The sequence below is a fragment of the Myodes glareolus genome, chromosome 21 (assembly GCF_982192425.1).
Source record: "Myodes glareolus chromosome 21, mMyoGla1.1, whole genome shotgun sequence".
Taxonomy (NCBI): Eukaryota; Metazoa; Chordata; class Mammalia; order Rodentia; family Cricetidae; genus Myodes; species Myodes glareolus.
The window spans coordinates 41,695,748-41,709,993 of record NC_142046.1 but is presented as its reverse complement, the minus strand read 5'-3'; the positions used below and the strand labels follow the sequence as shown (position 1 = coordinate 41,709,993).

The 14,246-nt window shown below is 45.9% G+C and overlaps 1 protein-coding gene across 8 annotated transcripts in view; it reads right to left on the bottom strand.

The window, feature by feature from the left end:
* Positions 1-14,246, bottom strand: part of Tanc1 (tetratricopeptide repeat, ankyrin repeat and coiled-coil containing 1) — a 230,642-nt gene that overhangs the window by 83,048 nt on the left and 133,348 nt on the right. For 7 of the 8 annotated variants that reach the window (XM_048425771.3, XM_048425773.3, XM_048425772.3 and 4 more), the window contains one exon: positions 4,893-4,997. The exons of the other annotated variant lie outside the window; for it this stretch is intronic. In XM_048425771.3, the coding sequence (XP_048281728.3) occupies positions 4,893-4,997 (105 nt within the window). The remainder of the gene's footprint in view (positions 1-4,892; positions 4,998-14,246) is intronic. 8 annotated transcript variants of the gene reach the window in all.

The window sequence follows — 14,246 nt, the reverse complement described above, 5'->3', positions numbered from 1 at the left end:
CTAGTTTTTGATGACACACCTCTACTTTTATTGACCTTGCAAACTCTGTCCTGTAAGGCAGAAAGTAGCAACTGCCAGGAGAGACACAGACACAGAAAGAGAACCTGTGCTTTCTCCTGCCCCTCTCCCTGCTGCACCTTCTACCTGGTTCAGCATCTTAGTAAAACCCGAAAGCTGCTCAGCAGTCTCATCTCAGAACAGAGAGATTCTTCCCCTTGGTCTAACTTGCTTCAATTTGCTTCGAGGACAAAGAATACCTGGTTTAACCCAAGTTCTTTCTCGAGTTTCAGCTCTCAGCTCGATACTTTTGCTTATTAGCTTTACCGTCACCTTCAAGAGACAGCCTCCCTAAAACATGTCGCATCAAAAAGCTGGGTCTCTTCTCGCCCACAGAAGTCACCTCACAGGTTAAGGATCATCATCTCTTTCTCTCAGGCCCCTTAGCTCTCAAACTCCTCTCACCCATCCCTCTTTCCCGACCCTGCTCTAGAGACTGTATTTACTCACCTCACTATGGAAACCATTTTCTCATCATTCTCCCTCACGCTAACCTCTACCTGCTCCTGCCATCTGCTCCACTGCCTGCTGCTTTGGCTGGAATGTTAAGTTCTCCTTTCCAATTTCGATGTGAAAACCCAACCCTCAGTGTGATAGCATTAGAAGACGGGGCCCTTGGAAGGTGATCAGGGAACGGGGACTGCAGAGCCCTCATGATGAGACTCATGTCATTTAGGAAATGAAGGACCCCGTGACCTCTTTCTACAGGAAGAGGTCATAGCAAAAACAAGGCTACCTAAGAGCGAGGAAGCAACCCTCATCACATAAGACATCTGCAAGCCCCCTGATTATTTCTTATCTTCCCAAGCTCAAAAAACTGTACGGAAAAACAATCTATTTCTGCTGTTTATAAGCTACCTGGTTTGTATTATTTTTCACACTGCAGCCTAGCTGGACTACCAGTTGAATCATAATGCACCGTGCATCAATTAAGCCTTTCCCGTGCTCAGCATCTCTGCCTTCATCATGGTTTGTATTCATCCCCATTCCCACTCTGAATTAATCAGTCGTGTCACACACAGGTCTTTAATCCCCTACTAGACACTAAAGCTCAGTGCGGAGAGGGCCCCCATACATACTTGATAACTCATCTCAAACAGCACCTAGCACGGGGCTTTCACAGCTTATGAAATATTTATTTACTGAAGGAAACAAAAGGAAGAGCTCCTCTACGGCCATTCTCCCTTCCTTTGGACACGTATTAGGCATGTCCGCTTCGACACACCATCAAAATCTCAATCAGCCATTAGAAGGTGCATGGTCATCTGAGAAGACAGAAAATTAAAAACAAGGCAGGCTTGGGGTTAACGCTCAGAACAGGCAGGAGAATACAAACGGGAAATAGTGACATTTTATCTCTAAAACTGGGCAGGGAATAGACACATGCCATTATTCTTTAGATCTCCTTTCGTCTCTACATCATTTTGAATGTATGCAGAAGTAATTAAAGAAATAAAGGAGCCAATAAAATATTTCCTACATGTTCATCTAAGAAGATACCCTCTGCCCAGCAGGATAGTTTTTTGCTTAATGATGCTGTTTCTTCATGCATGCTATTTTCCTCTTGTTCTGTCTTAGTTTTCAAAACAAGCAAGCGGCCTGCTGCAACAAAGGTCTTTCTATTTAGCCCATGCTAGCCTACCACTCACTATGTAGACCAGACTGGCCTTAAACATGTGCCTCTCCTCCCTCAGAGTGCTGAAATCACAGCCATGTCCTAACCACACCATCTAGTATGTGTGCCACTTTTCCTTGCAAACCAACCTGCTAGGGAGAGAAAAAGTTTCATCATATTCTGAGATTGATCTTCACTGAGCAATGACTCAGTAGATTAAGAAGTTTCTCACCCCTCCCTATCCCGGCATGCTTTGCTAATGATACAGTAAGGCAAACCTAAATATGGTTGTTTCCAATTCAAAGAAATAAAGTTATTTATTGAAATTTAACCATCCTCTGAAGGTAGAGGCACTGTTTAAGGAGAAACACACCAAGTTACTGTCAGGAGCTGATTTCTACGAAGGGTTCTATGTGGTGCCCAGGTGAGATGATCACTTGGCAGAGGGAAAAGGGGAGAGAGAAGTTGCTTTGTTTTCTGTTAAGTCTGTGTTTGCCAGAGTAGAAAATTCATGTTTTGAACATATTTCAAAATACTAAAAAGTACAGTATGTCTTCCTACAGATGTTTACAGGTTTGTGTAAACTTGAAAAATGAACTCTTTGCTTATTAAAAAAAAATTGTTCAACTGGTTGAACCTACTTCCCAGATGGCTAAGTTAACAAACAAATTGTGTCCACTGGCTCTATTTTATTTTGATTTAAATTCCAAACAAGTGAGCAAAGAACCAAGAATTAATGGGGTTATGTGATCACTAAAATGAAACGAGGCAGCCTAGGAGAGGCTAGCTCAAACCTTTGGAATAAATGGACACTGTCCAAGTCTATGAGAAATTTCAAAGGTATCTCAGGAGGCGCTGTGCTCAAGACTCTTAGGCTACGGAATACTGCCACGTGACTACTGACAGCAGCAGGGAGGTCACAGGGACATAAATACAAGTGCCCAAAGGAAGCATGGGAGCAAGAATGTCAGACTTTCCAATGGAACTTGAGTCACGGCGCTGATACTAAACTCTGGAAACCAGAGCTTGCCTATCATGAGAAGCTCGGCTTATTACTCAGCTTAGTTGGCTCCACTTAGCATAAGCTTTAGGTTCAATGATCTAGACATAACACTTAAACTTTGATATGGCTGTCTTAATTAACTCCATTGAAACTTAAAAGATTCCATAAAGATTACAAAACACACCACCCTTTGCTAATTGTCAAATTCAATTCTGTCATACAACTGCCTCATCGCCAGGCAATAGAGTAACTGCTGGAGCCTGTGCCACACCGTGGTTATCCTGATGTATGACCGTGTACCCAGAAATATGAACCATACCCCCATCTCACACCTATAAAAGCAAACACATCTTATTTCTTAGAATTTGCCCGCTGTAATGTCTCAGGTCCTTCATTTGCAACTTATGCAGGTTGTGATTTTGGTCCTAATGTAGTCCAGTGAAGCTGAATGAGAGAGCTAGGATCTTAGGAATACCCACACGTGCAAATTCTGGCCATTCTAGCAAGACCAATGGCTACTCTTCAGTTTAGCCTGGCCCATGGTCAAGTATGCCCTTGCCAGGAAAGATGTCCAAATCTGCCTCAAGCCAAAGGAGAAAACTTGACAATAAGAATTACATGTAATCACTTTCCTTGGTCCAATAATAATCCTAAATCTGTGCCCCTGTCTCACATGAGAAGAACCCAGCACAGAACCCCATGAATCCCCATGTTATCCAGCCAGGACTATGAAGATTTTGGTATCTGGAGATCAGGGTGGCAGAATTAATCTGAATGGAACAGAGAGCTGGTAAATTTGATTACCAGCATTCACCTTCCAAGGAATATTCTTGTTTCCTCTACAACACTAGAAGAAAAATGAAGGGAATAGAAGGGGCCCCCACCATATGTCACACTTTTAGTCCAAAGCAGGACCCCAAAATGGTAGGGCTGGTGACAAGTCCTAAACAGAAGGACTTTGGTCAGATGGGTAAACAGAAGGATTTTATTGGGTAAACAGAGGCCTAAAGGAGGGTTCTGCTTACCAGATCCTCCCCTTTATTAGCCCAAAGGGGCAAAGGCATCTAATTCCCAATCAACTGAATATCCAGTATCAACTCAAAGACCCCACCCTGCCACTGTCATATAAAATCTGCTTGTTATTTTGCTCTTCTCTCTGCTCCCTACCCAGATACAGCCTGGGCAGTCTGCTCCCCAATACACCTTTCTAGCTAGAAAGTGGTCATTCGGTGGTTTCACGGTACCCTCACTTACAGTCTCATGCATCAGTTGACGGTTCTATAACCTAACAGGTCACAACCACGGATTCACACCTACACACACACAGCCTTGCCCTCCGTCACAGACTTCAATGTGAGCCCCTTCTACTACACAAATGATACTCCACAGCGGAAATCTGGCTGAGGCTCCTCCTCTCCATGGTGAGCATCTTCCAGTGCTAGAAGCTATGAGAAGCTTGGGTTCACTGAGGACAAAGCGGGCTTGTACCACTCAGTCTTACTCTCTGGCTTCTGCGGGGAAGCGTACTATATGTTCAGAATGTTCTGTGGGCAAATGGAATTCCAGGGAAAGAACAAACACGTAAATTCTTGAGTTGATTAAAAATAAGCAAACTATTAATGCATCTATTAAATGCTACAGGCACATAACATATGCTATCTTTATATTTTGAATTATAAGTGGTTGTAGGGACGTGATACAAATGACTTTAGGGCAAAAAAAAAAAACTGGCTTCAATCAGTTTGGATTTTTTTTTTGTCTCTAATCTAATCCCCCTCTAAGGAAAATCACAGATGTTTAACTTTTTAAGCTTCCCAAAGTCACCACGGGCTCTTAAACTATCTAGTGGAAGTCTTAGATTCTCAGCCAAAGCCTGCTCTTGAATATTCTGAAGGGGTAATGTATTTAATATAAAAACTAAAGTCAACTGGCTGGCTTTTCATGTCTCCCAAAGACAGGAAGGTCAGAATTCAGACAATACAAGACCCAACCCTTAAGCAATGCAAATACACCCAACTCAACTATTCCTGCCTCTTGTATACAATTTCAAGAATTCACATTAGCCAAACTAATCTCTGTCAACTGCCCAAAGGGAAAAAAACCTCCCAGAAACATTTAGCTCAGTGAAGCATTCTTGCAAGGGAACTCAGGTTTCCCTCAGAAATGGAGAATGCCACTATGCAGTCTTTAAGGAAAGATCATGGAAAACATTCTTACCGTTGTCACTGGGCTCTGAGGGCTTGGACCCTTCTCTGAATGGGACCATAACTGTATCTCCAGGCACCCTGGGGCTCTCCACATACTTGGGCTTCCTGACGGGACCTGCAGTGGGAAAGACCTGAGGATAGCTAATTTTTTCCAGGAGCAAACAGAGCTTTGGAACATACAGTTTGTATCTTTACCAGGACACAACCACGCCTAAAGGAAGGCTGACCCTTCCCTCCCCTGAACACACACACACACACACACACACACACACACACACACACACACAGAGCCAGTTTAGAGCAGACACAAGAATGTCCAGGCTGAGCTGCCAGAGTAGATCAGGGTGAGCTCCATTGGGAGACCGCAAACGCTGCCGGAAACCAAAGCTGCTCCCCTTGGCTGCAGTTCCACAGTTGTTTTTTCTGTGTGTCACACAGGTGACTTTGACATGTTCAGACCTAGACAGCGGGAGGAAACCATTTTCCTCTCACTGGGATACAAATGGCCTGGTTCCTTGGCATCTCCAAGTCAGGAGTTGCGAATTACAAACAGCTGGCCTCGGGTATCAACATGCCAAGCAGCCACCGAATGTGGGCCTCTTATCAGGCTGAGGATGCATGGTAACTGCAGGGAGCCCAAGCACGGCTGCTTTCCTGGCAGCTGCAGCAGCTGCCCTCAAGTGGGTGTGGCCAACAGTCCTGCCCGAATTTGGGGACACAAGATACAGAGAGTTCTATTCCCCCCCTGCAACCACAACTTAGCAGGACAATCTGGAATTTTTCAGTTTATTTTTGAGTCAGGGTCTGGCTACGTCACTCAGGTTGACCTAGAACTGACATCCATCCTTCTGCCTCATCCTCTGGCCGTGATCACAGGCAGGGACCACCATACCCCTGGGATTCTTCACAATTTTACCACTTTTTGTTCATTTTGTTTGGTTTTCCCTCCCGAGAAAGCTCTTGGAATTCGTAAAGAGACTGAATGGAACCCTCATTCCCTGCTGCTGAAAACAAAGGTGCGGTCACTGCTGGAAAACCAGCAGTTGCTCCAAGAGTTCAACAGAGCTGTCACGTGGCTCAGCAGCCCTCCACACCCGCCGTAATGTGTCCACGCAGAAACCAGTGAGCGGTGTTCACAGTGGCGTTGGTGTTACTCCCAAAGGGCCATCAGCTGAGGAGTGGAATACCCAGGAACTGGGAAAAGAGAAGGGACAGGGTGTCCACTCATGCTGCGACAAGAATACCATGCCACATGACAGAAGCCAGTCACAGAATGCCACATCCTCCACGACCGCTTTCACGTGTAACTTCCAGTATAGGGGAGCCTACAGACACCAAAGATTTGAATGGTTGCCAGGGCTGAAGATAGGCGGGCTTGTAGGGGATTCTTTGGAGAATAACACATTTCTAATATTAGACTTGCACAATCATTCATAACACCTTGGGCACATGCTAAAAACTAAAGAATTTTACATGTTTGGATAGGTGAACTGCTTGGTCTATGAACTAGATCTGAAGTGACTTGAGAAGCAAAAATAATGCTTCTTTGTACCTTCAAAGTATCACCTTCCATCTTGGTCCCGACTCACCTGTTTGACCTTCGGCAGTCTGCACAGGGTCACAGAGAAAGGCAGGAGGGGGAGGGTGTAGGCAGTGTTCCAGGCAGGCTACAACACTTGGCCTCTCACCAGCCTAGGCCACTACCCTGACCAGGCTTGTGCCCCACGGTAAGCAGGTTGAACTAGGCAGACTGTGAACATCCTCCTGCCTCTACATCTAATATGTTCAAAAGAACGTGTTCAAAGCACGGCTTACGGTGAGAGATGCTGCCATCTAAAGGTTGCCTATAGAAACATCTATGGGCCTTGAAAAATAATCCGATTCCCAGCGGGTGGTAATGACTGTATCTTCAACAGGCCGTGCTATTAAAGGCGCCTCTTTTCAGAGAAGGAGGCCGTTTCAAACTTTAGAAAACATGATTACAAATGACCAATGAAGTATTTAAGTACATGGCTGTTTTAATAATTTATTTAACTGTCAGATTTTTTTTTTCTATTTTAGTGTAACGGTTACAGGAATGGAGAAATATGTTCACCGTCGAAATGGGGACCATGGCCTATACAACAGCACTCAGATTTTACCTAATGCACGTATACATCCACATTGAAGATATGTAAAAATACATCGGGAAAACAGAAACGCTAAAGCATTCGTCAGGTAGAACAGAAACAGCAAGGTGGTCGGAATAGGAGAAAGAAACAGAACATGAAAGCTGAGAACTACACAGGCTTTCCTTTGTCCCAGCTCCCTACCGCAAAGCGGAGCCCGGGCATCTTGTCTCTTAACAATTTATGGACAGAGGCAGCAAAGCCCTTTATTATAACTATCTGCCGATGTGGAGCTGTCACGTCCTCAGCCTTACTCACTGCTCCGGATACACCTGCCCCTCTCGCCAGAACTCGGAGTGGAACAGCAGCAAATCCAGCGACCTAATTCCAGAGTACTTACCCAACATCCCCTCAAAACCACCCTCTTCACAGTTCGGTGCTTTCTTAAGATGTGGATTATTTCTCAGGGATAGAAAGAGGGACTGTGAATGGCGGGAAGAAGGAGTCTTGTGTCCCTCAGAGCCTCCAGAAAACATCCACGCCCACCCGTCTAAACCATCAGCAATGAACCAGGGCCTGGAGCAGCAGCCTCGCCATCTTAACTACTCTGGAGGCTAAGCCAGTCGGGTAGCAGGTTCAAGCCAATCCAGGTGATGGGGAAACTTCCTGGACAGCCTGGTTAACTGGGTGAGACTATTTGAACACACAGTAATGAGGGCTCCAGGGACCCAGCTGACCAGGAGAGCAATGTCGACCACATGCGCAGCCCTAGGTTCAATCCCACCTTAAAAGTCTCTCTTACAAGTTCACGATTGCCAACCTGGAGGGGTTGGGATGTTAAGAGCAGACTCTTTGAACAAATCTACACAAATCTAGGTTCAATCACTGTACCCCTCCTTCCTGTTCTCCCCTTTATTCTGATCTCAGTATGTCCCAGAGTTAAGAGACAAACAAGCAAAGCTCTTACAATGGGGGCAAAATCCATGAGGACACAAACTGGGGCCACATGGTTCTCAGGGATAAACAGCAATCCAGTGAAGTAAATAAAACCTGTACCTCCTGCCGAGGTCATCCAAAGCTAAGCACACTTCCAAGAATTCACTAATTCAGCCCTAGAAACCTGGGGACAAAAGCACGATGTTCACCACTTTTAGGTCAGGAAACTGAGGCTCAAGTAAATCCAATAGTTAGCTCCAAACACAAAGGAATTCACACAGCTTTGTGTACAGTGCTGCAGCCCATGGATTGAGCCACCACGAGGAATTCTAGATTATGCCTCCAGCTCTCAACAGGGCCAGGGCACTGGAATGAATCAGTGCAGGTAGCAAAGCTTTTATCCATCCCGCGTGTCTCTGATCTCCCCTAACTTTTACTGGCAGCAGAAATATTAAAGTGGATATAAACAACTGTTCTCCAGCATGACCCTTTTATTTAAATTGCTTTTCACGAACAGCTGAACCGCGGATGCTGTAAAACAAGATACATTTATAGGCAGAGAGGTTTTATTCCTGCCCCGATGGATCGTTAGAGAATTCGCGCACGCTTTCTACCAAGCAAAGCAGATGAAGACTCGTTCTCCCCCTCTCCCTAGGCAGCTCCATTAAAGTCGCAGTAAAGGGACTAAGCAGGGAGAGCTGGGGAAAGGAGACAGCCACAAGTGAAAAGTAAACTTCTGAAACAGGAACGAGGACTCCCAGGCAGGAGAGGACCAAGCAGAAAAGCTAAGGGTCATGGAGTCTCAGAGTCAGTCCAGTCAGAGAGAGCAGGGGCCAGTGAGGGCAATCCTGCAGGGTGGAAACAGAGTTAGGCCTCTTCCCAAGCCAGGAATATTCCCTCCTGGATCCCTGCAGCTGAATTTATTTCTCCAGGAAGGATGGATTCAAAACCCCTGAGAACGGCAGCGTTAAAATGAAAAAGTAGGATTAATAGTGTTATGTGTCCACTGAGGGACTCAAGAGACAGACATCCCCTACCCTCTACATGACTGTGGGAAGACTGGCAGCCACACTTGTACACCACGGCAGGGTAGGATGCAGAGGGGACCTCTCTGGGGAAGCTCAGACCTACCAAGTACCATAGCTGGCAAACCCCTGACCATCACATTGTGCCACAGCCAGACCTCCCCATACAACTTTCAACAGTCCTTCAGGACATTATAGTCATGCACAAAGAGTCGGGGATCCCCAGATGGACACTATCAACAAAAGGCGAGTCACTTGGCTGTAACAGTGTTATAAAAGGACTAAGGAACACCCCCCTGAGAGAAAAACAGCGTTGCATCCAACAACAAGGGTGCATGGTGACTAGGAGCATTCAGTCTGGGGTGTGTCAGCCAAGCAGGCTGCAGCTGCAACAGAGGACAACCAAGGCCACACCAGTGACATCACCCCCACTGGCCTTCCTCCTGAATGGCCACCTACTAAACCACAATGACAATGACCTCAGCACCATCCACGTTAAAAGTCACTCCTTATACAGCAGTCATATAACTTATGGACACAGGTCAAGACTGGAAAGTCCATTCCCTCAACACTCTCACTCATGGGAAATTATTGCCTAACTTTGGCTTAAAACAAGACACTACGCAACTCCCAGGCACTGACTATTTGAGAGCAAAACAGCTTCCCTCCTTACACAAAGAAGAGCAGAAGACTGGAAAGTAACTGTCCAAAGAGAATGACACTTCTGGAGAGTTCCAGAAAATAAGACTCAGTTCTGAGTGTGAGCCAACGTTTCCTTGGCCAGATGCCTCGTCCTGGTCACTCCTGAGTGTTGGTCCCTGATGGCCATGTCAAGCAGCTGTCCCACCTTTAGTGGGGTGGTCTTGTTACACTGTGGTTAGAGGTATCAGCTAGGATCTCAGACCACGCTTCCGTAGCAAAAGGGAGGCCTATAAAGACCACCAGTGACCTTCCCTTCTTGTAGGTTAGTGGAGGTCCTATGGCTATATCCTAGCCCGGTCCAGACTAAGAAACACTCATACTCTTTCTTTCTTTCTTTCTTTCTTTCTTTCTTTCTTTCTTTCTTTCTTTCTTTCTTTCTTTCTTTCTTTCTTTCTCTCTCTCTCTCTCTCTCTCTCTCTCTCTCTCCCTCTCTCTCTCTCTCTCTCACACACACACACACACACAGTCTCTCTCTCCCTCTCTCTCTCTCTCTCACTCACACACACACACACACGCACACATTACAGGGTCACAGCTGGCTCAGGCTAGCCCACACTACACAATTTACCCAGGCTGACCTCAAGCATACAATCCTCCTGCCTGTGCCTATTAAGTGCTGGGATTACAGTTAACTGCATGACAACTGGCGAGTTGGCTTTTCTTGTTCCTATATTAAACTCATTCTGTGTGACATTCACTATTTATTTATTTATCTATTTGTTTTTATCTATTTGTTTATCTATTTTGGATTTTATTTATTTATTTTGAATTTATTTATTTATTTTGGATTTTCAGGACAGGACTTCTCTGTGTAGGGCTGTCCTGGAACTCACTTTTTGTAGACCAGGCTGGTTTCAAATTCAGACATGGGTCTGCCTCTGCCTCCGAGTGCTAGGATTCAAGGTCTGGGCCACCACTCCCAGGCCAGGCATCTGTCTTTCCCTTTGCCTGTTCCAAGACACTTTCCCAAGCTCTATATGCACCATGTGAGAAGGTAAAGGGCTCTCAGTCATAAAGGACCCTTAAAATCCGAGGGCACAAACAACCATAAACATCAGACAGAGGCTACGGTCATAGGTCAGAAAGCTGCAGACACCAAGCAGCCAGAGCGTCACAGCTGCTGTAGTCACAGGGAAGGATCTGGAAGACACTGGTGCAAGCCACCACAGTTGCTCTATTCTGCCACTGGAAGGCACGACCTTCTCCCCAGCCTAGTACTCTGCCTTGGCTTAAGTCTCCAAATCCAGTTTTCCCAGCAGCCAGCTTTCCTGCTCTTTCTGACATGTTCATCACACAGCTATTCTGCTGCTTAGAAATGGCCATATAAGGAATGTTTTTAAAGAGGATGATAGAAATAACCCAAGCTGGGCTTTATCTCCGGGCAGTGAAAAAGGGGAGGGTGGAGGTTACTTCTCATCTCAGAGTGTTTCAACTAAATATAACTCTTTCTCTCTCTCTCTCTCTCTCTCTCTCTCTCTCTCTCTCTCTGTGTGCACACACGTGTGCATGTGAACATGTGTGTATATGTACATATGTCTGTGTCTCTCTGTGTGTATGTATGCATGCCTTTGCGTGTGTGTATACAATATCTGCCATGAAGCACACCTGAAGCTCCCCACTGCGTTTAAGCGAGAGCAGAGGTACTGCCATAGACACAGCCAAAGGGCCAGAGACAGCATCTCGGGAGGATGCATTCCGAGGAAAGGCAAAGCCAAATAATCTACCAAGTGGGCAAGTCCTGACAACAGCATCCTTTGTTCTAATAATTAAAAATACCTAACTTCCAAAAAATATCTGTTGGGGGCCAGAGGTAGATAGAGAGACATCTCAGAAGTTAAGAACATGTGTTGCTCCTACAGAGGACCTAAGCTCAGTTCCCACCACCAAACTGGGCAGGTCACAACTGCCTACAACTATAGCTCCTGAGGATCTAATGCTTCTGGTTTCTGAAAAGAACATACAGACAGACACACACACACACAGACACACACAGACACACACACAGACACACACAGACACACACACACAGACACACACACACACACACACACAGACGCACACACACACACAGACACACACACACACAGACACACACACACACAGACACACAGGATGGGGAATCTTTAAAACATCTTTTGAGTGCAGAAAGAAGACTTGATGGCAATTTTTCCACCTGATTCAAGTAACAAGCCACAGTCAAAACACAAGCACACTAAAAGTACTGCAGGAAGTTACTTTCAAAAGCCAGGCAGTGGTGGCGCATGCCTTAAATCCCAGAACTCAGGAGGCACAGGGATCTCTGAGTTCTAGACCAGCCTGGACTACAGAGTGAGTTCCAGGACAGCCAGGGATACAGAGAGAAACCCTGTCTTGGGGAATAGGGTTGGGGTGGGGAGGAATTACTTTCAAGTCATGTATGTGTGGTTTATATAAATTTTTATATAATTTATATAAATATAATTTTATGCTTAAACTTGGATCCCATCCCCATGATAGCTTATTGTTTATATAAATAAATACTCCAAACACTAAAATCTTCCCAATTTCAAGGCATTTCAGATTAGGTGTGGTCAACTGGTGTGAACCACTTATAAATAAACCTGACAGCTACCAACATTAATTTCGTGACGGGCCTGACCAACGAGCTGTTTCCTTCCTGGAAGGGTCATTTCCCAGTTTCTGGAGGAGACAGGGAAACAGCCAGTAAGGGGGTGGCTCTTTTATTCCCACAGCAGGAGATGACGGCCGCAGTGTCTGAAGTAGCTGAACACAAAAGGCTAGAAGCAGAACTCTTGGAACCTTCTTTCCATGTGGGTTCTGGGCACTCAATTCCCAAGCGTGGTCCCCTATACTTGCCAGACAGCACGTTCTCGACTGCACCCCACAAGAGCAGCTGAGGTACCCGTCCACGGAAACTTTCAAACCCACTGGTTTAGTCTCATCGGAATGCCTATCTGAGACCTTGTCTGCTTCCTAAGGAAGTTTACAATCAAACTGAAGAACAAGACAGATAGTTGCCGTGGCACAGGGCTGTCTGGGAAGCAGAGGCATCAGAAGCGGGAGAGGCACCTGCTGAGCTGCACCGGAAGGTGAGGTGGGTGGTAGCACTCTGGAGAATTTTTGGGGGGAGGGAGGCAGAAGGTCTTGTCTTTCCACAGATATTAACTCCAATGTGAAGAAGGTTGTTTTCAAGAGAATTGTACTTAATTTCTAAAAAACAGTACCTTGCCATAAAAGATTAAGTTTGCAAATATTTCCTCAAGCTTTGGCTTACTACAATGGCCACAGCACATCTACCCTAATCTCCCTCCCCTCTGTCAGACAGGAGACGTGAACTGAAGGAAGAGGCAGAGGAAGAACCAGTGTGCCACTCCACCCAAAGGACCCACTCCTCCCCCTTCCCCCCCAAGAAGGTGTTCTGCTCCTCCTCCCTAGCATCCAGGAAAGAAAGGGTCAGAACAATCCCGCGTCTCACGCTCAGTCCTCAGTGATAAGGCGGCTAGCCCACCCTCCTCAGCTTTATTTTTGAAGGGCATGGATGCACACATACCACACCGCCTCTCACCATCTACAGGAACCTTCAGATCCTACACCACAGAGAGACAGCCACATCCAAGACACACGCATCTTACTCTTCAGCCTGGTCCTCAGAATCCTCTGCATCTCATTCAGTCAGACCCACCCCAACTCCTCCGCCTAACCTCTGGGTACTGACATCAAGGGAGGAAAAGCACCTGAGAGATGCTCACTCTAACCACGTTTGGAGAGAAACGTCCATGAAGAACGGTTGAGTGGAAAGATTTTCAGCTGTAATTAGATTAGAAAGAAGATTAATTATAGGTCTTAGTTACAATGTGGAAGCTGGGGGTGTATCTCAACTGGCAAAGTGCCTGGGGAGCACACGTAAAGCTTTGGGTTCGATCCCCAGCACCACACAAAATGAGCCCTAGCCTGTAATCCTAGCACTTGGAAGGTAGAGGTAGGAGGTGAGACTTCAAGGTCACCCTTGTCAGGGCTACAGAAAATCCTGTCTCAAATGTGTAAAGCCGGTGTAAAGACAGTGGTAATAGTTAACAAACAAAGCCTTCTAAGCCTAGCTGGATTACAGCGAGACCACCAGACACTAAGTCCCTCTCAGAGGGTGTGTACGCTCTGTACAATGCTAACTCTTTCAACCACACAAAACAAGCAGCTGCTGAGGCTGCAGAGCATTCCACTGGGGAGACCACAAAATGTTTCAGGCCACTGGAAAACAGTTGAGACTTTCACACAAATGGATACATATGACGGTATGAGCTGGCCAAGTCCACTGCTACGTCCTGACCCAAGAGACGGAAACAGGTTTATACAAAAGTCAGTGTGCACACAGTTATAATAACTTGATTTATAATCACCCCAAACTGCAAACTAGCCAAGTGTCTTCCAACTGGCAAACAGACAGTGATATAAGCATGTAGCAGCCTACTTCCGAAACATGTAGTAAGGGTTTACTGGTGTCTACTATAACATGGATGCCTCTCAAGTGCACCCAGGACTATATACTAGGTAATTCCACACATCAAATTCTGAAGAGGCAAAGTTCTAGGTCTGGAG